General features: G+C 44.4%; 1 protein-coding gene across 1 annotated transcript in view; it reads right to left on the reverse strand.

The window, feature by feature from the left end:
* The window catches only part of RAD23B (RAD23 homolog B, nucleotide excision repair protein), a 35,785-nt gene extending 24,805 nt beyond the window's left edge, over positions 1–10,980 (reverse strand). Inside the window, exon 1 of the mRNA XM_058043737.1 lies at positions 10,808–10,980. Within this exon, the coding sequence (XP_057899720.1) occupies positions 10,808–10,873 (66 nt within the window). The 5' untranslated portion in view covers positions 10,874–10,980. The remainder of the gene's footprint in view (positions 1–10,807) is intronic.
* Positions 10,981–26,780: the final 15,800 nt, after the last annotated feature.

Genomic DNA, 26,780 nt, shown 5'->3' on the forward strand with positions numbered 1-26,780 from the left:
ATGTGCACAATCTATTTTCAGGGAGAAAATTAAAGTTTGTTTCATGTCCACTGCATAAATCAAGGTACTGGCTTCAAACGTCAACTTAGTCTCCCTTATTTTCTATTGTTTTATTCCAGACAACAGTCTTTTTCCCACAGGGAACAAAACCAAGATGTGTTCCTTCAAACATAAATGTTTGAACAGCTAACAGTCCAGGTCAGGACACACTGAACACACATGTTGATTTACTGCACAATAATTGGATCCATGAGAAGGAGTTAAGATATTTACTGCAGGAGGATCCAACAATTCATTTGCCTTTGCTGACCACCTGTGTGTAGCATTTCCCTTATTATTACTGTGCTGTGATTGATGTACTGCAAGCGACCTGAGGCACTGCTGCCTTCCAAAACCTCCCAAAATAAGTCTGCAAACCCTCCTCCGTAAGTCTGCAACAAACAGGACTATGCTTTCATCCCTTTGGCAGGTGGCATTCATCTCCAGACGTAGGCAAACTTCCATTTACACTATGGAGCCAAAGGAAATGAGAAAAAATTTTTTCTGGGAATCTGTTCCACTGTGTTTCACCACCCTCACTGCACAAAATCCCTTCCTTACCTCTACTCTTAACAGGCCTGCTAAGAGTAGATGTATCTTATATACATCTTTCTTATAAAGAGCCTTCTGTTTGGCACTGGAAGGTTCTCCAGGATCTCCCCAGAGCCTTCTCTTCTCCAGCCTGGACAAGCCCAGCTCTCTCAGCCAGTCTCCATAGGAGTGTCCCACCTTCATGGCCTCCTCTGGACCAGCTCCAAACAGTCCACATCCTTCATGTGCTGAGCACCACCAAGAGCACACAGTCCCACAACATCCCACAGGATTACACCTAGGAAAACTAACTCAGCACCCACAGGCAGTTTCAGCCTTGTTGGACATTCAGGTGGCTGTGCTTCAGCTGTACAGGCCCCTTCCACAATCCAAAACCCCTCTCTGCATGCTAACACTGACATAATTTTTATTATTGTGGTGGTTTAGGCCAGGACAGACTAAAGACATGTACTAATTACTATGCAGTAACTGGATCCACCTGAAGCAGTTTGGTATTTATTGCCTCAGTGAAATGGTTATCAATGCAAATAACACATGAGGTTACTGAACCATGTGGTCTTCTGAACATGAAAACAAACTACAGGTTTTCTCCTAGAGAACAGAGATAATCTTTGGCTAAAGCTTGCCAGTACAGGGGCCACCATTAACTTCTTAATTCTTGAAAAGACTGGAAATCCTGAGGAGAAAAGGCCGTTACAGTTTTCAGCGCTGGTCTTTATTCTCTGCCTGTATTCTCGCCACATACCTCAATCAGTTTAAGAACAGATTATATACTAAACTGGAACACAAATTATTTCTGTTCTCTGGCTGACAGCTTACAAAAATCTAAAAGGAATTTAAGCTTCACATAACTGTGCCAATTTACAGTATTTTGCTACCTATGCCCAGGGACACTGCCATTTGCAAAGGGGAAGATCATTTACATGGGTCTCTCATTTAATTGGACATTCACTCTACTGTGAACTTTTGCCATCCAAAGATACTCAATCTTATGGTGACTGACAGTAATCCACCATGGGCTCCTAACCACAAATTAAAAATTTAAAATTCTGTCATATCATTCAAGTTGCTCCTTTAAAACTGAAAATACATCAAATAGTCGAGTAATTTCAAGATTACATTCAAAAACATTTCAGAGCATTGCTTAACTGCTTTATAAAGAATAGTGATTTAGATAAGGAATCTGTCCTATCTCAAATGGATACAATGAACCGACTGGATCACACCTATTCAAAGGAACAAACAAAAGGACTTAAACCAACTCTTAATTACTAGAGCTTGAATCTGCAAGAAAATACAGTCAGCTGCAGACCTCATCACTCCCCTATCAGAGACAGAAGTTCAAGAAAACACTCGGGCTAAAATAAAAAGTACTTTCCTATCTTCTGGCTTTCATCACTGCCTAGTCTAGGAGGCCAGAAACACATCATTTGCAGAGGATACAATACTAATTCTCAGGGAAAAAAAGGAATAGATAAGATCAGATACATCAATTTCCTCTTGTAGTTCTGACTGGAGTGACTGAAGGCATAGTAAGAAATAACTGTGCCATTAATTCTGTGTAAGAGGGGAAATGCAAAACAACCGGTATGTCAGACAGTAGTATGATCCACTTTCTTTTAGATTTAAACCATAGATGTTCCATTTTCAAGGAGGAACTGAAAAAATAGAGAGAAAGATAAATATATATATAGAGAGAGAAAGAGAGGCTCTCTCAATGCTTTTCAGAAAATACAACTGCATCTTCCAGCTGCTGGTGCAGTGAAAGGCTGAAAAAAGCAACATCCTAAACTTTGCCTCCAGCAAATTAGTTGGCTGAGAATCTGACTCCAGCACCACCATTGGTTATTAAGTGAAAATTAATTTTGGGGAAGAACACCCAGCATATTGATCCATCAAACTGAGAAATCATTCACAGATTATGATTTATTTTACTCATAAATACAGATCCATAAACTAAACCTTCAGGCTTCCTAGCTTTATTCAACCTGATTAGGGTTCAAAATGTATTTCAGACCTCACCAAATCCCATTTTCCCTCTACCCTTATAAAATTTCACAGCACAATAAACAGAGCCTGTACTTTATGGCAATAACTTTAGGAATGAGCATCAATTCATCTACAAACACTTTACCCTAAAGATTCAGAAACAGCACACTAACAAGCCAAGATGACTTTCTTCTGTCCCCTATGAACTCAGATATGAAACTCTCCCTACTACTCAGAAACTAAATGCAATGTCCTCGAGAATGTATTATGCCATGCAGTCTCTGTTTAATAAAGAGCTAGAGCTGACTGACTCCTAACTGAAAAACTGAGGTCTTCCAAAGAAATACCAGTCATCAACTGCATCCCAGACAGGCATCTAAAAATGGGTTTCATGAAATCACCAATGCTGAGTTTCCCAGTTGCTCTTTGCAGTCACTTTTTGCCAGCTAAGCGAGCAGGGCACGCTGGGTTCCATCCAGGCAAGCAGTTCCCATTGATCACACACCCTCCTCCCTTTCCCTCTCACACACCAATTTTCATTTCTCCCACCTCATATATATAAATGCTAACACAGAAGAGGCAAGAATCATCAGTTTATTCAGAGACTCATTTCATAAATCCCAATGAAAAGGTGTACTTTCATCGATTTTAATGTATAATTACACAGGCAAGACAAATTGCTGAACTTCTTGAGATGCTGGGAGAAACTGAACACAAAGCTGTAAAGGATCTCTTCTGACATCAAGCCACAAACTCATCTTCCACACCACGATCTCCATCAGGAATCTGATGCACCCACAGACAAGGTTCTTTGCTACCTCTACCGCAAGGCTGCTACAAAGTTTACTCTGATATTGGAAGCCTTTTCCTAGATTCCACCCCAAGTTAATTCACAGACTATTAATACTGATTTGTTCCTGTGCTGATGTTATCATTCAAGCATGAGTACTCTTCCCACATCCACCGGTGCTTGCCAGGGTAAAACATGTACATAATTTCACCAAAACTTTGAGCTAAACCAAGCAGGTCTCTTTAGTTTTCTTTCATGTCAGAGTCACAGTTTCCCACAGGCTCCAGGCACCTCTTTCCAAAGGCAGAAATTCATTGCCCTTGGGAACAGCTGGCCAGCACACTTAAAGCAGAAGAGCATCATTACTCTCCCTGGTTGTTTCAGGATCGATGATCTTCAGGGCTTCACCTGTTAATGAACCCAAATCCAATTAATCCATGCTGCTCATTTGAGAGCTGTTTACCAAAGTCTGACCCTCAATTAGGCAGACAGGTACTAATATTAAGCCTTGTATTTTTCAATGACATCATGCTTCTGTTGATTTGTAATTAGAATCTTATCAAATGAATTAAAGGACTCTGAAGAGATGGATCCCAAGACCAACTCTCAAAGACCCTCACTACCAACCTAGCTCTGCTGAACTGCTTCTCTTGGAGGATAAATGCTGCCCAGAAGGTTTTTTTTAAATTTACATTATAATTCTGTACCACTCTTCATCTTTTTCTGTAGTAAGCTAACGTGTTTCTCCCAGACTTTGAGAAAAGTCATAGTTAGACAAGCACAAAAGATTTTACTCCAACTGGCTTTGCTCTTTTCCTCCTCCCTGGGGGAGGGCATCATACTCTGAAAAATTGTTTAGAATTTAGGCTTAATATTCCTGAGTTTTCTCCTCCTACTGCCATTGTAAATATATTTACCACGTGTTGTACTGCTACACAGCTACTGCTCAAAGTCAGGCGAGGACAATGCAGCTGTATCAGACAATAAACCTGCTAATGAAGCAACAAAATGACCAGTGCAACAGGTTTTACTACCCTTAATCAAACTCCATGATCAGCAACTGATTAATGACAAATACTGTGCCTACTACTGAAAACATGCAGAGGATAAGAAATTACTAAGCTCATAAGTCAATGCTTTACAGTTCTTTTACTGGTAAGAATCTATTTGGTTCCAGCTACTTCTTTCTACAAATCATAAAAGCAGATTTTTCTGGCACAAAACTCCATTTACAGTGTTCTCTTATATTTTCTTTCTAAACAGGACAGTCATATTTAGTCAGAAGGCAATAATAATGGTGGTTACATGAACAGATCACTGCCCTACTTCAGGCCTCAAAGGCATAACAGATACAGTAATTGGGAAGAACCACAGGAGAGGAAGAGCCTTGTGAATCCAGGCAGGCTTCTGAGCTTAGTAAGTGCCTGGGAAAAAAAACAAAACAGTTGTACTCCAATAAACAAGGCATCTAGAATTACTCCAGCACTTAAAAACAGACGGGATAAAGCATTCACAAGCTCCTCTATTTACTTGCTGTATTTACTGCTGCTGAATTTTGCATACAAAGAAAGAAGCAGCATCCTCTGAAGAAAAATAATCTGGAATTGTCAAGGTAAAAATCTAAATTCAGCCCCGACATTTACTTTCTCTGCAATTACCTCTACCTTTCTACTTTCCTCTATAAAATGCATCTCATCTACACACAAGTGAAATTTTTAAGTAATCATTGTGCACTGACCAGAGATCAAGAGAAATAATTTCTGATCTCAAAGCTGGCCTCCAGGCCTCCACACACTTCTTCCCTGCATTTCAAAATTGATGTATGCCCTGTCTGAAAGAGGAGACACCGGGGCCAGTTCTCTGATGCAAAAAGGTGACTAAAAGCAGCTTTGTACTAACAGAGGAACACCAATGTCAACCTAAAGCAGAGCTTTCAGCTATCTGCAGCTTGAAGAAAACCAGCAAGATGGACAGTCCTGCCTCTGAAGCCACAAAGGTTTGTTTTAGTGAGTGGTGACTCTTGCAATGGTCTTGTTAATTAGCACAAAAAAATCCTCCTGTAGATTTGGGCAGACAGTTTTTACACTGGGCATATTCCCCACAAAGTGATTTACAGGTATAAAAGTGACACAGTTGAGTATGAAGAAAACTGGCAAGACATTTCAACCAATGCTAAAAAGACACTTTAAAAAAAAACCCTTTTCCAACACTGCATGCCTCTGACACAAAAAACACAGGGAAAGACAAGGAGAGGGAGAACCAGAGTGGGTGTGCAGACAGCTCTGTGTGTGCTCACAGCCACGGCGAGCCCTTCCCTCTCCTTTCCCTCTCCTTTGGTGCTCCCTGCAGGGCAGCACGCAGAGGACAGCCATCCTCACGGGCTCTAGGCAGGACATGCTGCACATCCCCGCGGCCTGAGAAATAAAGAGCGGTTTGTTTCACTGAGCCCACTCCACCCACGGGAACCTTGACCAAAGGCACAAACCCTGGTGGGAGAAAACACTGCCAGCCCTACCCCTCAGTGCTGTAAATTTACACCCCCCTACCTCACACCTACAGATAACCTTTTCTGTGTTCCAGGAATTCAAAGAAAATGCTTTCAAAAGGTTTGTCAGTAAATACTCACATTCACACACAAGAGCAGCAATGGGAGTCCAGACAGCGGCAGGATCATCTGCTCATATTAATTATTTTTAATTAAAATGTACTCCCCTTTTTCACCAACTTTCAAAGGGAACACCTTCCAGCCTGCTGTTATCCATATCAAGGACATGCTTTCCAGTCATAACTGCAAAACAGACCTTAAATATGTGTACAGAACCATCTTTAAGTGTGTACAATCTCTATATATATTCAGTGTACTGGCCACCTTGGGAAGTTTAGATTTTGATAAATACAGTACATAATACTGCCAAATCATTAAAAGTACAAAGCTAACTGTTCTTACCTATTTAGCTGTCAGCAAAGAAAATTCTCAATAAATTAGTTGAAAAATTATGGACAGAGCCACAGCATTTTAAAAATGGGCAACATGTAAAAACATATTCCAATATGAATAAAATAATTTTAGTTGTATGAAGTAATTTATGCTATCCTATCCTTTCCTTTATTAAATTAAAAAAAAAAAAACAAAAAAAACGTGTCATCCAGCCTTAAGTTCTTTGGAAATGATATTTAAAACACTCACTAGAATTTCAGGAAAATATTCCCGAACTTGTGAAAGCCTAGCCTTCTTCAGCCAAGAATCAGAACAACCTCCTTGCTTGAAAATCCTAACTCTAATCAGGAAAAAGAAAAGGACTATCCACCAAAGAAGAGCAGTAGCAAAAAGCCCCTAGACAGTTAATTAAACAAATATAAATTTTAGCAGACCAAAATTCCAAATGCTACAGGCTGTGAAGAAAAATGAAAACAATGGGTGGAAAATTGATCTATTTTTATTCTAGTGATCGCTGAAGTTACAATTTTGCAGAGTCATGTATCAAACCACAAGCAGCAAGTACAAGCCCTTCAAATTCACACCTCCTCTGCCTGTGCAAGCACACACATCCACAATAATAAAATCCTAAAGGGAGGCAAGAACAACAAAACAATCCTCCAGAAGAGGAGAAAGAGATCTACTGTACAACCCAAAGAGTAATTAAAAAAAAATACCAAGGCCTGAAAAACATCTTTAACCTAGAAGGGTACTTCTGGATTTTGAACTGAGCACTTTTGCTCTAACCATAAAATGATAAAACTCCCAGAGAAATACTAAAACAACCCCCTTACCCACAACTGCTTTAGGAAGAACTGAAACACATGTAGGAAGGAGGTTTTTAAGGGTATTTTCACACTCATTCACAAGCCCAGGAGTCAGCTTTCACCATTTCATTCAACAGCAGTTCCTGATTTTTTTTCCAGACCTGCTACAAAGTTGATTCTTCTGACACAGTAACGCCAGCATCCCGAAACCTCCGCACAAAGCGCACACACACACACTAAGGACACACCAGAACACGGCAGAAAGCCAGACTCGCACAGCTGAGGGTTCTGCTGACACGGTGTTAAACAAGCTGGCTCTGCCCGGGTGCGCAGGGGCTGTGGCGGAGCAGCGAAACGCGAAAGCCCAGATTATGTGACACACAGACTGCAGCCAAAGCACTGCTGACATCCTGAATATTCCTTGCACTTCTCTGCGTTCTGACAATCAGGTTTTTAGGTTAACAGCGCGGGGGGGGGGGAGCTGAAAACAAAACGGGACAGACTCAACTTTTGCCTGGTGTTTCGCTTTCCAAGTTGAGAATGTTTGTTGGAGATTTTTAAAACCCTGCTTCGTGTCTACACAGCGATAGCCACAAGAGAAGTGCCACATTTAAAAGCCTACAGAGTCACCTCACACAAGAGATGCGGCCACACAGGTCTGCACCAGAGTCAGACAGCGCTTATTATTTGCCCCTAACACAATGTCTAACGTGTTTACTTTCTCACAGAGAGCCAACAAAAAGAAGCAGCAGCTTGTGCAGATGGATACATGCTTTCATTTACTTGGTTAAATCTAAATCCTCAAGCCCCACTTGGAACACCAGAGAGGCCACAACGGGTAAATCCACCCCTGTGCTGAGCTTGATGGGCCCGCCATAAAACTTAAAGAAAAAACAGCCAGGTTTGCAAAAATTTAATTTGATAAGAGGCCTTCCCCAATAACAGGGCCTGAGGCTAAATATTTTCATCTTCTTTAGTCAGTCAGGGTACCTGAGAGTATCTTTGTCAAGCAAGGCAATAGCTTCAAGTAGAGTTTTCACTCACCCAAAACACTCAGTTGGCCGATGTTTTAAAACACAGCCAAACCAAAACTAGTCACTCTGTTGAAGGCAAGTTTAAAATCCAACTGTGTGATTTAATAGGGAAAAAAAAAAAAAAAGACCATTTGCTTGTGCACAGAGCTAATTAGCAAGGCTAATTAGTTATTGGGAAGTATGTTGCTTCAAATTATTACTGGAGGTTGGTTGAAATATTCCTATCAACGACAGCTCTCAGTTACAAGCATTAAACCTTGCTGCCTTGCACAGCAACATCAAGTCTCTCCAGATTAACTGGGTATTGAGAGTAAGGGAACACAAAAAGGAACACAAAAGCAATTTTACAGAACCAGAGCCCAGCTTGGGGGCAACAGGTTCCCCGTGCCTATCGCAACCACATGAATTTTGGCCTTGTCACAGCGCAGGGCAGAAATCCAAGTAAACAAGCCTACCTCTGAGAAACACACACATGGTCCAAAGACTAAAAGTAACGTTTCCCAAACTCCACGAAACACGTTTCAAGGTCTCAGGAAATTAATCTAAGAAAGCAGCAAACTTTCAGCTAAAATCTGTGTATTCCAAAAAAAAATCTGACTGAGAACTTCAAAGCACACACTTGTGAGGCACTTGCTCAACATAGCACATTTCAAAGTGTTTTCTGATTTTAAGACTCAGTTTGTAACTGAAGGCTCAAAGCTGTACTTCTCTTTACTAATTCTATGATTTTTAGTATTTCCAAAAGTAATTTCTTAGTAATTTTCTAAAAAGTGTGCCACGGAAATTTAAACACATTTTTCACTTCTACAACTAATAATAAGATCAAGTCTCTATCCTGCTCTTTTTAAAACAAAGCTCCCCCCAAATTCTACCAGATTTCCTCTGTCTTACCACCCATTCCTGGCCAAATCCTGAAATTATGCTCATGAGGAGCATTTTTATTTTGAGCTACTGTAGCAGCTACATTTATAAACAGAGGGTGCAGTCTCATTTTTCCCACAATCCAACTTCCAGTCATTGCATTCTGTTGTCTCATAAACTGGTGAGGGCTTTGACTGGCAACATTCCTTCAGTCCTCTCCTTGAATTTACTTCCCAGGACCTTAGTCAATGCAGAGAGCAAGAGGGGGAAAAAAAGAAAGAAAAATAAAAAAAGAAGAGTTTTCTCAGTAACAGCAAAGACTTATGTTATAAATATTTGAAGGTTTCTGACCCCTGCTTCTCCTACGGCATTTGCCATGTCCCTTTAGTCACAATGGTAACCCAAATGAGGTCTTAGTCCAACTTTGAGCTGTCATCCTTTATTTTTCTTAAGATGGAAGAGAGTGAACCAGCAGCCTTTATAAAGGCAGATACAATGCCCCATGGTTTCTAGAGCTTCACTGCCCACCTGTCACAGGAAAGGTGGCTGGAAAGGAAAGCTGCCAGCCTCCCCAGATCTTTCAAACCAAGGCCACGAGAGTGTCTGGACTTGGCTACCAAAACAACCAGGCAAGTGACAAGGCAACTTCCAACCCTGCCAACTCACTTAGGGCCCTTCCTACTGCATTTCCCTGAGGATTTTCCAGCAGGTTCCTGTGTGCCAGAAGAAAACATTCACCTGGAAGCAAAACGTGTCTCCTCCTCGCTCACAGCATCCAGAGGCGCCGGGAAGGGGGAAGGAGGTTGCTGTGAACCCCATCACACACACCCCAGGACCGAGGTCAGCAGAGTCTCTGCTGCACTCCCTCCCCTCCAAGTGCAGACTGATTAATCACTGCAGCTCGCCCCGTGAGGCCAAACCATAAATAAACCCTCGCAGCTCCACACACCTGCCGGGGCACACAGCGATGCACCGGGCAGCAGACCCCAGAATCACGCCCCTGCCATGGCAGAAAAGCCCCACAACCCTCCCAGCCTCCCCATGGAAGGATGGGAAGGACCACCACGTTTTCCTTCTGCTGGACCCCCCCCAGCCCCACCCGGGAGAGGGATGCTCCCGCAATATCCCCTCTCCCAGTGCTCCCATTACAGACCTGCGCCCCACTGGCTGCTAACCCACGGCACCCCGCTTCCCGAAAGGAAAAACTTTCCTTTCCTACAGAGCTCCTCTCCTCCCCAGAACTACGTGAGATATTTATTCCCCCTCCCACCTCCCGGGCTGTTTCCCCTTTTCACCTCCTGAGCTATTCCCCATTCCACCTACGGGGCTATTCCCTTTTCCACCTCAGAGCTATTCCCCTCTTCCATCTCCCGAGCTATTCCCCCTCCCACCTCCGGGGCGTTCTCCTCAAAAACAAGGGGGGAAAAAAGTCCTTCCGCCGGAGGTTTGGCCACGGCAGCCCCTTTCCTTCGAAGATGGGAAGTCACTCCTACCCACCAGCATCCCGAGGGAAAGGGGATCCCTCATCACCCCCGCCTGAGCTCACCCCGCTCCCCGCGGCCCTAAATCCCCCAAAATCATCCCGGGCGGACACCGCACCACCCCCGCGGCCCTGACCCCTCACTGAATCTCCAGACACCTCCACAGGAGGAGCCCGTCCCTCTCTTTTCCCGAGGGCACAGATCCCCGCATCCCTGCCCACGGCCGCGTCCCGGGAATGGTGGCTGGGGCGGGGGGAGAGGGCGGTGTGGGGGAGGGAAATGGCGGGGGCGGGGAGGGAGCCCGGGAATGGCCGCACCGTCTCCTCGGGGTCGATGTCGATGCGGAAGGTTTGCTGCTGCAGCGTCTTCAGCGTGATCTGCATGGCGGCGGGTACGTGCCGCGCTCCGGCCGCCCTCGTCCCTTCCCCGGGAAGAGGTGGCGGGGAAGAGGCCGGGAAAGGGAGGAGGAGGAGGGAGGCGGCGCCGGGCTCGGCGGGAGGGCGGGACGCGCATGCGCAGCCTCAGGCGCCCCGCACGGCGCAGGCGCGGGCGCGCCTGAGGGCGGGGAGAGCGGGCGGAGGGGCGCGGGCAGAGAGGCAGAAATACAAAAATATATATTTATATATAAACAGAGAGAGAAGGAACGGAGCGATTGCGGGCGGAAAAGGTCTGCCAGTCCGGCCTGTGAGCGGACAGTAGCGTGTCAGCCCGGCCGTGGCGCTGAGTGACGCGTCCAGTCGTTGCTTGAGCACCTCCGGGGCAGTGACTCTGCAGTCTCCCTGGGCATCCCGTTCAATGCCCAGTCACGCTTTCTGTGAAGAAATTTTTCCTCATATCCAGCTAAATCTCCCCTAGACCGGCCAGGGGAGATTACTCCATCACCTCCCCGGGCAGCCTGTTCCAATGCTTTTCACCATTTCTGTGAAAATATTCTTCCTAATATCCAAATTAACCCCCCTCTGCCCCAGCCTGAGGCCTCTGGTGAGAAGCTTCCTGAGGCTTTTCTTCTCCTCAGAATGTGGAATTTCTGTGGTAGTGTGGCGGGAATGTTAAAGGCTTGCCCAGACTGAGAAGGTGAATTATGTTGCTGAAATACAAATCTTCCAAACTGCATCTTTCAGTGCACACAGCAGCTGGGAGAAATCCTTGTCTTGCTAACTTCTTTATATTTAATTGCAATTCCTGGGGTATCAAGGACTCAGCAACTAGAAGTCACTAGGTTCAGGAGTTTTTAGGAATTCATGAGAAATTCCAGGGAATCATGGAATCATTTAGGTTGGAAAAGACCTTTGAGATCAGTGAGTCCAACCATTAACGCAGCACTAAAACATGTCCCCAGGAGCCACATCCACACATCTTTCAAATCCCTCCAAGGATGGTGACTCGGCCACCCCCCTGGACAGCCTGTTCCAATGCTTTTCACCATTTCTGTGAAAAAATTCTTCCTAATATCCAAATTAACCCCCCCTCTGCCCCAGCCTGAGTCCGTTCCCTCTGCTCCTGTCCTTCCCAGCCCCTTCCCGGCTCCCTCAGCCTCTCCTGGGGCTCCATGCCCTTCCCAGCTCCGTTCCCTTCCCTGGACACACTCCAGCTTCTCAATGTCCTTCTGGAAATGAGTGGCACAAGACACACCACTTGTAAGTTGTTACACAAGTTTATTAATACACACTTGCTGGTTTATAGCACCTCAGTTCTACCAGCTCTGGTTTTGTAGAATATTAAAGACCATCTACTCCCAACCCCTGTGCCATGGGCAGGGACACCTCCCACTAAGCCAGATCACTCCAGGTTGCTTTATCCAACCTGTCACTGAACATCACCAAGTGTTGAGGCATCCACAACTTCCCCAGGTAACCTGTTCCAGTGTCTGACCATCCTCACAGTAAGGAATGTCTTCCCTATATCCAACATAAATTTGGAATAAATAGGGGCAATTCCCCTAAAAAGAGGAGATTCCCCAAATCTCCCCCCTTTCAGTTTGTACCTATCCCTCCTTGTCCTATCACTACAGTTCCCAACAGTGTCCCTCTCTGGCTTCCCTGCAGGCTCCTTCAGATACTGGAAACTTCTCCAGGATGAACAGCCCCAACTTTCTCAACCTGACTTCACAGGGAAGGTTCTCCCGATGAACTTGGTGGCCTCCTCTGGGCTTGCTCCAGCATTTCCACGTCCTTCTAACACTGAGGCCCAAGAGCTGGATGCAGCACTGCAGGTGAGGGTCTCACAGGAGGAGGAGAGAGGCAGAATTGCCTCCTTTGACCTGCTGCCCACGCTGCTTTGGATGCAGGCCAGGATTCATTTGGCTTTCTGGGCTCTGAGTGCACGCTGCTGGCTCATGGTGAGTTCAGTAGTTTGCAGTTCAGTGTTTGAGTGGTTGATGCATGCCTTTGATGGGTTATTAACCTGTGTTTGCCCTGGTGCTCCTTAGGTAATACAGGAGGAGAGCTGCCACAAATAAACTTTAAAGTTGAGCCAGCTGTGTTGGTAAAAGAGACCCTTTCCCCTGCACCTTGTAACCTCTTCCATCTGCAGGTGTGGGATTTCCCGTGGCATTTTCTTTGTATACAGGCTGTCTTTCTGCAGAAGGGGATACTTATGTCAGGCTGACTTCATGGCAGTTAAACTCAAAATTTCCTAGCTTTGTGTAATGGCCAGAGAATTTCTAGCCTACCACATTGTCAGCTTGATGTTTGTAATAAGAACCATCTTCTAACTCATTTTGTTTTACAGTAGTCTTGGCTTCCTCACCGTTTCCTCCCAGCAGCACGGCCAGCAGGCAGCATTGCCAGGCAGAGGGAAAGAGGGAGACCCCTTTCCCTGCAGGAATGAGGGAATGGGGACGTGCTACACGCACACACAGGGCTGGAGGTGCTGCTTCTGCCAGCGTCCTGCTCATCGTGCTCTGACACACAGACAGACAGAGCCTCCCGCAGCTTTCGCAACTAGAAAGAAACCGCTGACTGCTGCTAGTAGGAATCCAGCATTCTTGACAGCACGGCGTAACTTGCTTGCTCTGCGTGGAGAGCCATTAAAAGGAAAAAAAAGAGAGAGAGAGAGAGAGAAGAAAAAATATCACTTGCTATTTTTTGCTTAGGTGGTTTCAACTTAAAATATGCTGCTTGTTCAGTTTCACTCCTGCCTGATACCTAAGTCTATACTTTGAAGATAAAAGGGATTTTTTTTGTTTTTAAACTTTTCATTCAGCAGTCCAGATATATGTAAGTGCTGAGCTTCACATGCAAACTGCAGTGCCTCACGCTGAGGGGTTGTGTCAGTTTCACTACTCTTTTCTGCTCAGATTGTGTTAAACTACTCATTCTGACTTCTGTGTTTGCTGGTTAGTTGGAGAAGCAGTTCTGCCCAGGGCTAAGAGCTCATTTGCACAGTGGCTGTTTTGCTCTGCTTGTAAAAGCCCCAGAATAAGTGGGAAACAACTCCAGAGGCTGTGAATGGCTAAGGATGAAGGGTTTCTCCTTCTCCATTTATTTGAATTTTGAAATAGAATTTTGAAATAGAATTAGGGGGAAAAAAAAAAAAAGAAGCTGTGATTTTTCTTTTCCTCTGAGTGGTTCGAGAACTTATGACAACTCACTATATGAGGAATATAATAAATAAACAGATTCTTGGTATTTCCTCTAGCTCAGCCCATTCAGCTCCATAAAATCTGGCAGGGCTTGGCTCTCCAGTTCTTTCTTGCAGTTGCAAGAATTGAGGGTTGGAATTTCTTCCCCAGAGCACTCTCATCATTTAGTTTCATAGTGCTTCTCCTTGACAGCCAGTGCTTGGTGATTTTTTTTTCTTCATCCTGTGTCTGAATTATTTTGGGTAATTGCCCTGTGTACAGACTGAAACATCACAGTTAGCTAACTTCATTTACAACAGTTTATATGCTGACTCAGTCAGCATACAAACCTCTCCTATGCAAAGAGAAAAAAACTTGGATTGATTTGAGGGAGATGTGAAATGAAGCCAAAGACTTAGAAAGATGTTTTGGTGGCAAATGTGTATGATGATTACTTTTCGATTCTTGCTTGCAAGTAACTTGATTTCCATGGTGCACTCAGTCCAGCTGTGTGCTGCCATGGCTTTGCCCCTCTCAGTTCTTTTTGGTTGTCCATGATTTCCCAGGAACTGCTCTCTGTTCACACTCCTGGGTTCAAGGACCCTGATTGTTACAGAACCTGTTGTAACAGTATCAGTACACTGTGTTGTCGCCTCAGGTTGTGTGTGTCACCTCTCCAGCCACAAAAGAAGTCCCGGTGGCATGATACTCAGGTTTGCTTATCTTGGGAAGAGTTTCTGTGGTTTTCATGGCAAGGACCGAGGCAAAGACTCGAGTCAGTGCTCTTGGTAAGTCAATTCAACCTCTGTACTAACATGCAGTGAGTACACATATCCTCCTTGTTACCTGGGTCATCCCACTGTCTTAGAAATCCATGTGCAATTCAGGCTGCCTTATCCTTGCCATAATTTTTACAAGTCCTACCCAGGTTCTAGGACTGATGGCAGATAAAGGATGTGAAAGTGAATCTCACCCCAAAGAACTGTTTAGGGAAGCAAGGGGTGAAATTGTGCTTGCAAGAAAGCAGCACATTCTGTTTCAGACCTTTTGAGGTAGGTGCAAGCTTTTCAAAAACAAGAAAGCACTGACAGAAATGGCCTGAACAAGGCCCTGAAGGTGTAAAAAGCAACTTTTTTAGTCTGTGCTGAACTGGGAGGAGGCATATGCAGAGGGCAGTACTCCAGGCAGATGCTTGTCAGTCTGGATAACAGAGGTGATGGAAGGGAGAGGCAAGCTTTTGAGCTGCTGGTAGGGGTTAGGAAGAGTTGTTACACGGGTAGCAGAGCTCCAGAAGGGCAGCACAGCCTGGAGGGGCTTGGGATCAAATAGAGCACAAGCAGGTAATGGAGAGGTGAGGGAAGTTAGCACCTTGACTGACAGGCAGTAACATGACCTTACCTTTAATGAAAGGCAGCATTTCACACTGATTTCACAATAAGTGACCTATCCCCGAAAAATGCTTCAAAAGCAGTCTTTTCCCACTGGTTATGGACATGAAATACAAATTAATTAATGGGAGGTGTCCTAGGCTGTAATGTTTATTTGCCATTAGGGTGAGATTTTCCTTTGAGCTGACTTCTCCATGCAGATCTCCCACTTGCTTTCCCTGTATTAGAAATTAATTGAGAACACCAGTGCACCTTTTATGAAGGCTGAACCAACTGCAGGCACGTCTCTGGAGCAGATGAACCTCTGCTTAGATTCCAGTTTGCTGTAACTCATTAATTCACCCTCAATCTTATTCCACAGGCATTCTGGAGCTTTATCTGCCTGTTGGCAGCATTGTTTCTTCTGGTACAGAAATAATTTGGGGGTTTACTTGTGCTGTGAAACTGCTACCAGGCTTCCTCATTGTGCAGGACTAACACTGAAGCAGGTTCACACTGTTTGTCATTATGGTAAAGAGCAGCTGTGCAGGTTAATCAGCTGCTAATTAGACAGCGAGATATCAGGCAGTGAGCATGGAAGCAGTGGTTACATGCAGCAAGGTGATTGCAACCTCTTCAGCCCCTACCAGCTGCAGGAAGAGGGTCTGGATCTTGCTTTTCTTTGGATTTATCTGTAATCTCTCATGTCTGCACACCTCGTGGTCTGAAAAAAAAGGTCAGCAAAAGGAGCTGGATCCTTCAGATTTGGAGGCATCTCACTTTGAAGCAGTGGTACTGCCTTGGATGAGGGAAATAATTTTCAGCAGCACTCAGAAGTGTGGAAATACCATTGGAGTTCCTATCAGCCCTTGGACACCGTGGATGTTAGCACTGGCATCTGCAGAGAAGAACCTACAGTTCAATTTTGTTGCACACACTGATGGAAAGTTATTATGACATCAAAATGAAACCCAGTGGTTACTGATAAAAAGGACTAAAATTTCTTTTATGCAGGGTTCATACTTGAGAGCAATCTTTATTTTTTATTTTGAGAGCAATTGCTTTTCTGTTGCTAGTTTTTTAGCCTGATTGACACTCAAACAGCTGCCAAGAATACTTGGAATTCACTATAAAATAACACAGTGGCAAGTGCATTAGACTATCATCTTGACAGGCTTATATATATTTATTATGCTAATTATGTGGGTGTAGTAATTGTATTAGGAATATCTAGATATTTTCCATCACTAAAATCAGTACCAAGTATGGGGAAACCCACAAAAGATTTCTCAGCTGACTCTAATCTGCAAATTTTCCTTAAACATATAATAAAAGTTCTCATTCAGCTGCAAGGCCTTTTACTTTAATTTTTTTCCTCTATACAGAGATTTAGGAGCAGTAGCTACAGTAAGTATATTAACTTCTTAATTTGTAATAAGTATTAATTTATTTTATACCATTTATTTAAGGAAGTAAGGGACAAGGGGTGGGGAGGGGCATCACAGTCCAGGGTATGTCTGCAAGGCATGCTGCCTCCAGGAGCTATTCCTACAGCATAGCCCAGCTTCACAACAGCACCGGGCTTGCAGTTGGAATCTAACCCCTTTATGTATCTGTTTTATCTGTACTGTTTGGTTTTTTATATGCTCTCCTTGCCATCAGGTCAGTGTCATTTTGCAGCTGCAGGAAATGAGGTCTGCCAAGAGAGGTCAAATGGGACTTGAAGTTGAGTACCAGGCTGCATAGTGCTTCTTGCCCCAAGCATTTCAGAGAAGAGGTCATCTTCCAGGCTTCTAGCAGCCATGGATCGTGACTCTGGAAGCTTATCCCAGCAGTGTCAGTGCTCTGACTGGCATTGGAATCAAACTCTTTAAATCTCCTAGGAAAGGGAGGTATTGAATTCTGTATGCTTCAAGAGGGTTTATCTGGGAATAAAAAAATATTTTTACCCATGTAAAGTTTCCTTATTTAATCACTGGTTTATTTGGAGTGCCAGACAGCTAAAAGGGAAGGGAATAAATGATTGGGATTTGACAAATGCCTCTGAAGACAGTTATCTGATGTCTGTGTCTGTTAGCAGGAAGGGCTGCTGGGGGGTGGCTCTAGGGGGGGGTTACAGTGTTTCAGAATGCAGACTCTTTGCCAACTCTTCTAATATTTAGGCTTTGTTTGAGCTTCTGTCCTGTCTGTGTCCCTGCCTGTCCTGTAACAACAAGGACAAACGGTGGGCGGAAGCTGCACATTGTCCTCCCGTGATTCTGCAGAGCTGCTGTGGAAAGGCCAGACATCTGAATATTCCAAAGCAAGGCCAATAATTGCATGAGCCATTAAAGTGGCAAATACTGCAGCCAGCCCATTTCTATTGACTGTTGTCACAGGGTGAGTCTTCCCAGCTTCAGGATGGGACCGAGCAGTTCCAGAGTGGATCGCTGAGTGCTCTATAAAAAGCTTCTAGGAAAATGACGTCAGGAATCGTCAGCAATTAATCTGGAACATCAATTCCAAGAATAATATTTATCTGAAAAATAGTGAATCAAATCCTGCAGGTCTAGCTGGGCCTACTACGAGTAAATTAGATCAGTTTGTTTTTGTATGAGTCATTAATCATATTGCAGTCATCACTGTGGTTATCTGAAAGTATTTTAATTTAATCAAAATGCAGTTAAAACTCATGTAAACAAACTTGGCCTAAGCTGAACAGCCACATACACAGACCAGTATTTTCCAGTGTGGTGTGAGGAATTAAACACCAAAACAGATCTTTCTACAGAGACCTTACTATGATTTTTACATTACTTGATTTTGAGCATGCACTTTCCAACACGTTTCTTTCTGCACTGACTGCCAGAAAAAAGAGAACAATACACTATGCTCTGAAGCTTTTGTCACAGTGTTTGTAGCTTGTACAGGCCATCTGCTGTGGAGTAATGTTGCTGCTACAGTACATTGCTTTCCTAGCATATGTGTAACCTGACAGCTGGGGAGTGTGAGCCCTCTGGATTCAACAGGAATTCACTTGGATGTGTAGTTATTCTGTCTACATAAAGCCTTGTGTAAAACAATACCAACTCCTAGGTCACAGACCAAAAAAGCATAGTAGTTGGCACAGATATGGGTAGCTTCTACCCCAAACTTTTACTTGGAGGAGAAGAATGGATTCTGTAATGAGTTCAGATCCTGAAGCTCAGAGCTTTGTCCAGCCAGATTTTGAAAACTTCCAAACATCCCACAGCCTCCTCTGGCTCCTGCTGTAGTGCATAATAATTCTCATTTTTTCCCCTTCTAACCATATGCTGAACTTCTGTAGGTTCTGCTGATGTCTCTGCCACGGAGTGTTCTTCACTGGCAAGACCCTGGCCCCATGCACTTGATCTCATCCCCACAGGCACAAGGAGCTGTGAGCCACCCCAAACTAGTCTCTGTTCCATGCTGAACCAGCCCCAGCCCCACAGACCCTGCTCTCGGGGTGATTATTTCAGTCCCACAGTTCCAGTGGCCTCCCCGAGCCCGTCTGTTCTGCCTGGGACCCCAAACAGGACAGAGTGCCCCAGTGAAGCCTGGTGGGTGCTGAGCATAGGAGATCACCCTGGCCCACCTCCCTGCACCATGGAGAAAGTACATGCAAGTCTGTGGGGATGGATCCCAGAATCCTGAGGAAATTGGCTGACGTTGCCAAGCCACTCTCCATCACATCTGAAAAGTCATGGCAGTCAAGGGAATTCCCTTGCCTGGAATAAAAGGAAGCATCACTCCTATTTTTAAAACCGGGAGAAAGGAAGGCACAGGGAGCTACAGAGCAGTAAGCCTCACCTCTGTAGCTGGGAAAATCATGGACCAGATCCTTTTGAAGCAATGTTAGGGCACCTCCTTGGAAGACAAGGAGGTGTTCTAAAATATCCAGCATGGCTTCACAAAGGGAAAATTGTCCCTGCCCATCTGGTGGCCCTCTGTGATGGAGTGACTGCAATGGTCAGCAAAGGAAGACTGACCAACATCATCCACCTGGATTTCTGTGAGGCCTTTGGAGAGACCTGGGTTTGAGGGGTGGAGGAGGAGCTGGGTGGATGGACACAGCCAGGGAGTTGTGGTCAATGGTCAGTGATTCCATGTCCAGCTGGAGCCTGGTGATGAGTGGTCTCCCTCAGGGCTTTGTTCTGGGACCGGGGGTCTTCAATACCTTCCTGAGTGACACAGACAGGGAGAGCAGCTGGCACCAAGCTGCAGGTACAGTGACACACCTGAAGGATGGGGCCAGCCAGGGGCATCTGGACAAGCTCAAGAATGGGGCCCAAAGAACCAACCCAATGAGGTTCAGCAAGTCCAAGTGCCAGGTGCTGCACCCTAGGCAATCCCAGACACGAGCACAGACTGGCTGAAGAACTCATTGAGAGAAGGACTTTGGAGTTCTTCTGGTGGAATATAAAAGTGAACGTGAGCCCAGAAGGCCAGCTACACCCTGGGCTGCACCAAAAGCAAGGGGGAAGACATGTCAAGGGAAGTGATTGTTCCCCTCTGTCCTGCCCTCAGGAGACTCCACCTGGAGAGCTGCGTCCAGCTCTGGATTCCTCAGAACAAGAAAGATGTGGACCTCTTAGAGCTGGTCCAGAGGAGGCCACAAAGAGGCTCAGAATGCTGGAGCACCTGTGCTAAGGAGAGACAGGCTGAGAGAGTTGAGGTTGTTCAGCCTGGAGAGGTGAAGGCAAACCTTAGAGCACTTTCCAGTACCTAAAAGGGCTACAAGAGACCTGGAGAGAGATTTTTTTACAAGAACATGTAGTGATAAAACAAGGGGGAATAGGTTTAAGCTGAAAGAGGGCAGATATTTGGAGGAAAATTCTAATTCAGGTGATAGTGAGGCCCTGACACAGACTTGACCAGAGAATCTGTGAGTGCTCTGTACGGAAGTGTTCAAGGCCAGGCCATATGGGGCCCAGAGCTACCTGATCCAGTGGATGGCATCCCTGCTCTTGGGGATGAAGGGGAAGGATGGAACCTAGGTTATCTTAGGGGTCTCTTCCAACCTAAACCTTTCCAAGATCCTATGAAAATCTCCTTGTGGGAGGAATCAGGGGAGCCCAGAGGGCTGGCCAGAAGTGCTGAGATGTGGGAAAAGCCTGTGGGACTTTGCCCTGCAGCCTCCCAGGGAAACAGGAGGTACTACTCAATGAACCTTCTTACCTCATGTGCCCAGAGTTCACTGCCCCAGACAGAGTGACCTGGTGGAGCCCTGGGAATCACAGGATCATTAGGTACCTTCTAAGTACAGAAAAAATCACCAGGGACCTCTCCCAGGCTCAAAAATGGCCTGAGAGTGGTCTCACACTGTGATCAGCCACCTCACTCAACCCCCTTCAGACAAATCCCACTCAGGTCAATGGAATTGTGTAAGACGAGATTTTCTAGCAGACCCCTGAGCTGAATATCCTCGACTCCTGGAATTCCTCTGCTTCTTCACCCCTGCCTTTGGGCTAAAACTCCTGGTAACAGTGTCAGTGGAAACTGACAGGAAGAAGGCACCAAGTACCTCATTTTTGCCTGCATTTGCTGTCAATGTACTGCTGAACCCTTTTGTCATAATTTCTTTATCTGATTTACTTCTTACATAGCAGCAGAAGCACTTCTTGAACCCTGGCTTAGCTTCAGTTCTTCTGATCACACCTCTGCACACCTCAGCAGAAATAATAATATAATCTCTGCCATAACCTCTCCTAATTACTACTGTGCTCATAATTTTTTTTTCTTGTTCTGCCATGAATTCCCTTTTTAGCCAAGCCAGCCTCCTAAAATATCTGTTGAGTTTTTTCCTTTAGCATCAGCAAGGACTTTTTTTTGAGCTTCTTTGCCCTTCAAACCCCACAAGAGCTGGCTCCCATTAGAGCTGCCTCATGCCCACCTCTTCCCTGAGTAAGCCACAGCTTTCTGTAGTGAGGGTCAGGGCTATTGGCCTTCCTGCTCCCCACCCTGGTCCAGGATCTTGAACTCCCCTGGGTCTGGATCATTGCAGTTGTGCCCTGACCAGTTTGTCCTTATTTTTAAGTAGCATTTTAAGTAACACATCCAGACCAGCATATCCAGTGGGTACATCTAACATCTGTGCTATCCCTGACATCCTCTAGGAATCTTCCTAATGGCCTTTTCCTTGCTGCAGGTGCCAGGGATGATGATTCCCTCCAGGAGAACCAATTCCAGGGGCCAGAAACTCGACCATGGCAGGAGCACTGTAGTTTTGTCTCCCACACTGTGCTCTATCTCAAATGTAGAATGCAGGAGTATGAGACAGGGCCAGCATATCAAATATGAGTCCCTGTTTCCTAGAAATATCTTAAAACATAATAAAATCAGGGATTTTGTTGTAGGCTTTGTGTTGTTGTTCTGTTCAGGGTATTTTACTCCATATGACTCTCCTAATTAATTATGATGAGTCAGAAATTGCTTGTCCTGTAACTGAATGTCTTCCTGTCTGCTGTATAATGTGTTTGTGATCAGTTTAAACCTGTTTAGTCTTGGGCCAGCACGACCACTTAGGTTTTCAGCATTCATTTGTATTCAGGTACAGTAATTGTACTGCTCTCCACTTGCATTTTGTGAGACTAAATATGCCAAACTTCCGTAGTTTTGCCTTCTTTCTCATGAATATTTTAGTTGTTATTCTCTGCAGTTGTTCTGAGTTGTTTCAATGTTTCTTGAACTTGAGCTGGAGCCTGTGCAGCATCTCACTGGCGTGGTTTGTGCTTCTGGATCTTGCTTTGCACCTGCCCTGTGGAACTGCTTGAGTTTCTCACAGCTTTGTCTTCTTAGTGACATGTTGATACATTTAGGACACAGTTACACACACTTTCCTGTCTCTTTCAGCAGTTTTCAACCCCTGATCTCACAGAAATTTTTACTATTTTTGCCAAATAAGTGTCTGGAGTCTATGCTGCTTGCATTTATACGCTTTCTTCCAGTTTTCAGAGGAACATCTTTTTCCACATGACAGTGTCTGTAAACTTTGAGCTAATACACCTCCTAAGTTTCAGCAAGGTGTTTCCACATTTTTCAGCCCTGTCATTAAAGGAAACTCACAGTGAATCCCCAGAGAATTTCTCAAAGATCTTACTCCTGAAATAAAGTCCTCTCTCTGCACCTGCTTTTCCTACTCTTCCTGGAGTCAGCTCCTTACCTGTTGTACCTTGATCACCATTCATGCCAGCAATGCTAATTATTTCTCAGATGACCTTGAGTTAGGTGGATAATGTTTTGTCTGTGCAAAGGGCATCAGCAGAATATCCAGTATTTTTTGATGGCTCTTGGTACTCAAGGCTATTTTTATGTTTTGGATTGCTTCAGATGGCTTGGGCTGAATGATGCTGCTGTGCCTAGACACTCCTAACACCCAAGTGGACACAAACACATATATCCCTGTTCTGTACTTCCCTTTAACGTTGTCAATGTCATTTTTTAGGAAGGCATCCATAGACATTTGCACACAACAGCCACAGCAAGTGCTTGAATGCAAATGGGGCAGCAGCAGGCTCACAGGGGACAGTGCCTTGCTTCATTAGGTGGCTGAGGAGCGTGCTGGGTGCTATCTTTAAGAGAGATCTGCACAGATTCTTAGTTGGCTGCAGTGCACATTCCAGTTGAGCCAAATTTCAAGGTTCAGCAAGCAATTGAGCTAGGGCAGACGGAATAATTACAGACTTGTGAAAAGGCTGAAATGTAAAACAGATGAACAGATTGTTCCCTCTACCTGTCAACCTTGGTGGGGGGAAAAATGTTCAGCTTCTAGGTAGTGGCAGTGTCTTAGCTCAGAGGGGCTTTCCCTCTCTCCCACAGCCCAGAATCATGCTTTAGACTGCATTGCACACAGCAGTCTCACATCTTTAGTTAGTGTGTTTTGTGTTCTGACACCAGCTTATCACCAGGACTCGTGTGCCCAGGTCCCTGCAATATACCATGCCCAAGGGTGCTGTTCCCAAGCAGAGTCTTTCAAGTCCACCTGGCCATTTCATATTTAGGGTTTGATTGTCGCAGACATCTTTTCATTAAAATCCTTTCATTAGGATTTTTCCTGCTGAAGCTGAGAAGTTTCAGCAACCAAATGTAAACAATGGTTATCTGCTGCTGTGGAATGCAACAGGTGCATCTGTGATTGGTCTCATGTGGATGTTTGGATTTACTGACCACTCACGGCAGAGCTGCTCTCGCTCTCTGCCGAGAGACACAGATCTTTGTTATCCTTCTTCTCTATTCTTAGCTTAGCAAGCTTCTGAGAACATTTCTCTCTATTCTTTTTAGTATATTTATAATGTAGTATATATATCATAAAATAACAAATCAAGCCTTCTGAACACGGAGTCAACATTTTCGTCTCTCTCTCATCCTGAAAACCCCTGTGACCACGGTCACATTTGATCCCTACTGATCCAACCTTTTCTAGTGCTAGCTGAGTCACCTTTAGCTGATATGCCCTTCCCCATTGCAGCTCCTCTGTACTGTAGTGAGGGATTGCAGTACACAAGAGGGTACCAGGTTTGGCTCCAGTTTCCCATGGTTACCACTGAAATCAAATATGAATAAAACAGAGGGCTGATTTCCTTGGGATTTAGTAGCTTTTTTTTTTTTTTTTTTTCTCCTCTTTGCTCCCAGCTGGCTAAAATCTTTCCTTCTTTTCTTTTTCTGCAGTTTCCAACTGCAAGTTTAAGAAGTGGTTTAGAGGAGTGGGGAGGATGCCTGACTGGGGGTAAAGAGGCCTGCCTGCTAATCCTGCCCAAAGTAAATGATCAGCTGATGGTTTTGATTTTAGCTGTATGTGGCTCAATCCTCTCCCATCGAGCACACTCTGCAAAATGCAACTACTTGAAAATTAGCTTCACAATTTTTTTTTAATTAAAATGAAGGAGGAAATTAAATTACTGCCAGTGAGAACAGAAGTAACAGTCATTCACTAATTGCTTGTCAGAAAACAGGTTCAGTGAAGGGGAAAATCAAACTTGATCGGTATTGCTGGGTTTGTCTTCATACATTCTTGGCTAAATGGTGTTTTCTGAGATCAAGGAGAGAGCCAAACAACAGCAATCCTGTTTCAGGATTTATGCAGAGTTCGCTTGCATGTCAGGTTACAAATATTGGTAGTTACAGTGGCACTTAATTTCTGCTACAATTGTCACATACAAATAAGATTATTGGAAGTCCAAGAGGCATGAAAGGGATAATTTGCTTGAGGTAAGAACTTTAAAAAAGCTCAGCATAAAGTCATTCAAGTTGGGTTTAAAGGGCAAACATCAGATCAGGCAAAGCAGGCAGACTTTAAACAAGCTTTAGCGAGACCCAGTGGAGACGTCATGTTGTCCAAGTTAATTGGCACTGAGGAGAGAAATTAGAGTTATCAGGATTATAAATTTATCAGTTATAAATTTTTATAAATCAGTTATCAATTTTTTCTTTCTCCAGAGCACTGCTGCTGCATGGTTGCTGTAAGAGAAAAGCCTGAAAGGACCCTGCTTCCACAGAAGTGCACACTTAAAAAAGGAGCAGAAGAGAAGTAATGGGGAAAACAGAAAGAACCTGGCATTGGAGCAAAATTAGTACATGTTCAACAGCACTTCACATTGAGAGGCAAAAGACTCAACCACAACCCTCAGCAGTGTGCTGCTTCTTATAAAGGATGGGGCTTTCACATTTCCAGCTGGAGCACAAGAGACGGGCAGCTCATGTGAATTACATGTTTATCCATGTACAAATGCCACCCAATGCCTTCAGGGTGGATTAAACCTCTTCTACCCGCTGAGAACAGGACAGAGGACGTGTCCTGTGCATGGAAACCCCGGTGGTATCAGCCCCAGCTGTTCAGCACAGCAGCCATGCACGATTGCTGCAGCTGGTTGCCATGGCTCAGGCCGTTCTGGGATCTCATCAGAGACTTCCAGCTTTGCAGAAGACACTCTCGGTGTCCTGCTGGAGACAAAAAAAGACAGGGAAAAGGACCCTCCAAAAGAGCAGGAAGCTCCACAGCCAAGACTGCAGTGGAGATTATTTGGCTTAGCATGAAGATTCAGTTCTGCATTACCCAAGGAAAACAATTATGTTGTTCACCCCTACAGTAAGTATAAGTGCTGTTGTTTCCAATATGCACTGTATTAGGTTGTGAAAAATAGTTAGCTCATGCCTCATCAAGAGTCTGATTGCTGCTTCAGGTAGGAGATTCCCAAATCTTACTGCTCACTTACTGCACTGCCTCATTTTTCTCTGCCAAGTGATGTTGCCATTTGCTGTCTGAAATGGGAGTGCCACAGAAACCTTACTGCTTTGTGAATGTCACGGAATTTGTCAGTGTAACAGTCCAAACGTGCACAGCAGAAATCTGGAGTCGCGTAAAATAGACGAGAAATCTCACTTTTGTGGGCCTTCAGAGGACATAAAGTCCTTTGGAATCTTTTATCCCTGGAGTTTTATTTCTCAGTGTCCTGCCATTTACAACTAAGATGTAAATCTTAGACCATCTGTACTTACAGGTTTGTTGTAGCTTCTTCTCATGTCTATCTTTGAAGTGTAAGCCTTGTTTAAAGATAAGACTCCTGTCCCAACTTTGGGGCCCCAGGAGAGGGGTTACTGTCTTTAAAGGAATCTTGCTGGAGAAACTTTTTCAAAAGCTGTGAAGTTGGTGCCCAACTCCCTCTTTCTTGAAATGGGTATTCCCTCTTTGCATGGAATTGAGATGTGTCAATTTACTGTTTTACATCCTTCTTTTATCCCTCTTATTTTTTTTCCCCATTCCCTGGAGAGCTGCCCAGTCCCAAGAAGCTTTTGGGGATGTTTTTTTCCCAATTCCGCTGTCACTTTGTCAGGAATCGGCAGCTGTGGGGCCAGCCCGTGGTCAGTTTTCCATGCGGGAACGGAGAGGCGCTGTACGGATGTCGGCATCACTGCACTCTTTTTACCCGGACAGCAGATGGCACCGAAGCTCCAGAAACGCCACCGCTCTCCCGGACCATGACCAGGTTCTTTTTGGCTTCGACATCTTGCTGCAAACATTATTACTTCAATAGGCTTCCCTTTGGCCTGCTGATAACTTAAAAGAACCTTTTGACAGTAGTACATGTACACATCTTTAAAATTTGGTGATTCCTCCTGAAGCTTAACTTACTTTTCTCCTTTAGGGTACTTGGAGGAAATGGAAGAATTTATCTTATAGTGCTTTTAAGTGAGGATTCATTTTAAGTCTGATTTCTTGAGTTCATTTTTTAGACTAATATTTGTTCTCCAGAAGTTTGGTTATTATGAATGCTGACTTAGATGAAAGAGCAGATGTTAATCATATGTATTAAAGTAATATTATTTCTTAATTGTATTGCTTCCTGATGTTAGACTTCACAGTTT

This window comes from Melospiza georgiana, chromosome Z (genome assembly GCF_028018845.1).
Source record: "Melospiza georgiana isolate bMelGeo1 chromosome Z, bMelGeo1.pri, whole genome shotgun sequence".
In the NCBI taxonomy this organism is placed as follows: Eukaryota; Metazoa; Chordata; class Aves; order Passeriformes; family Passerellidae; genus Melospiza; species Melospiza georgiana.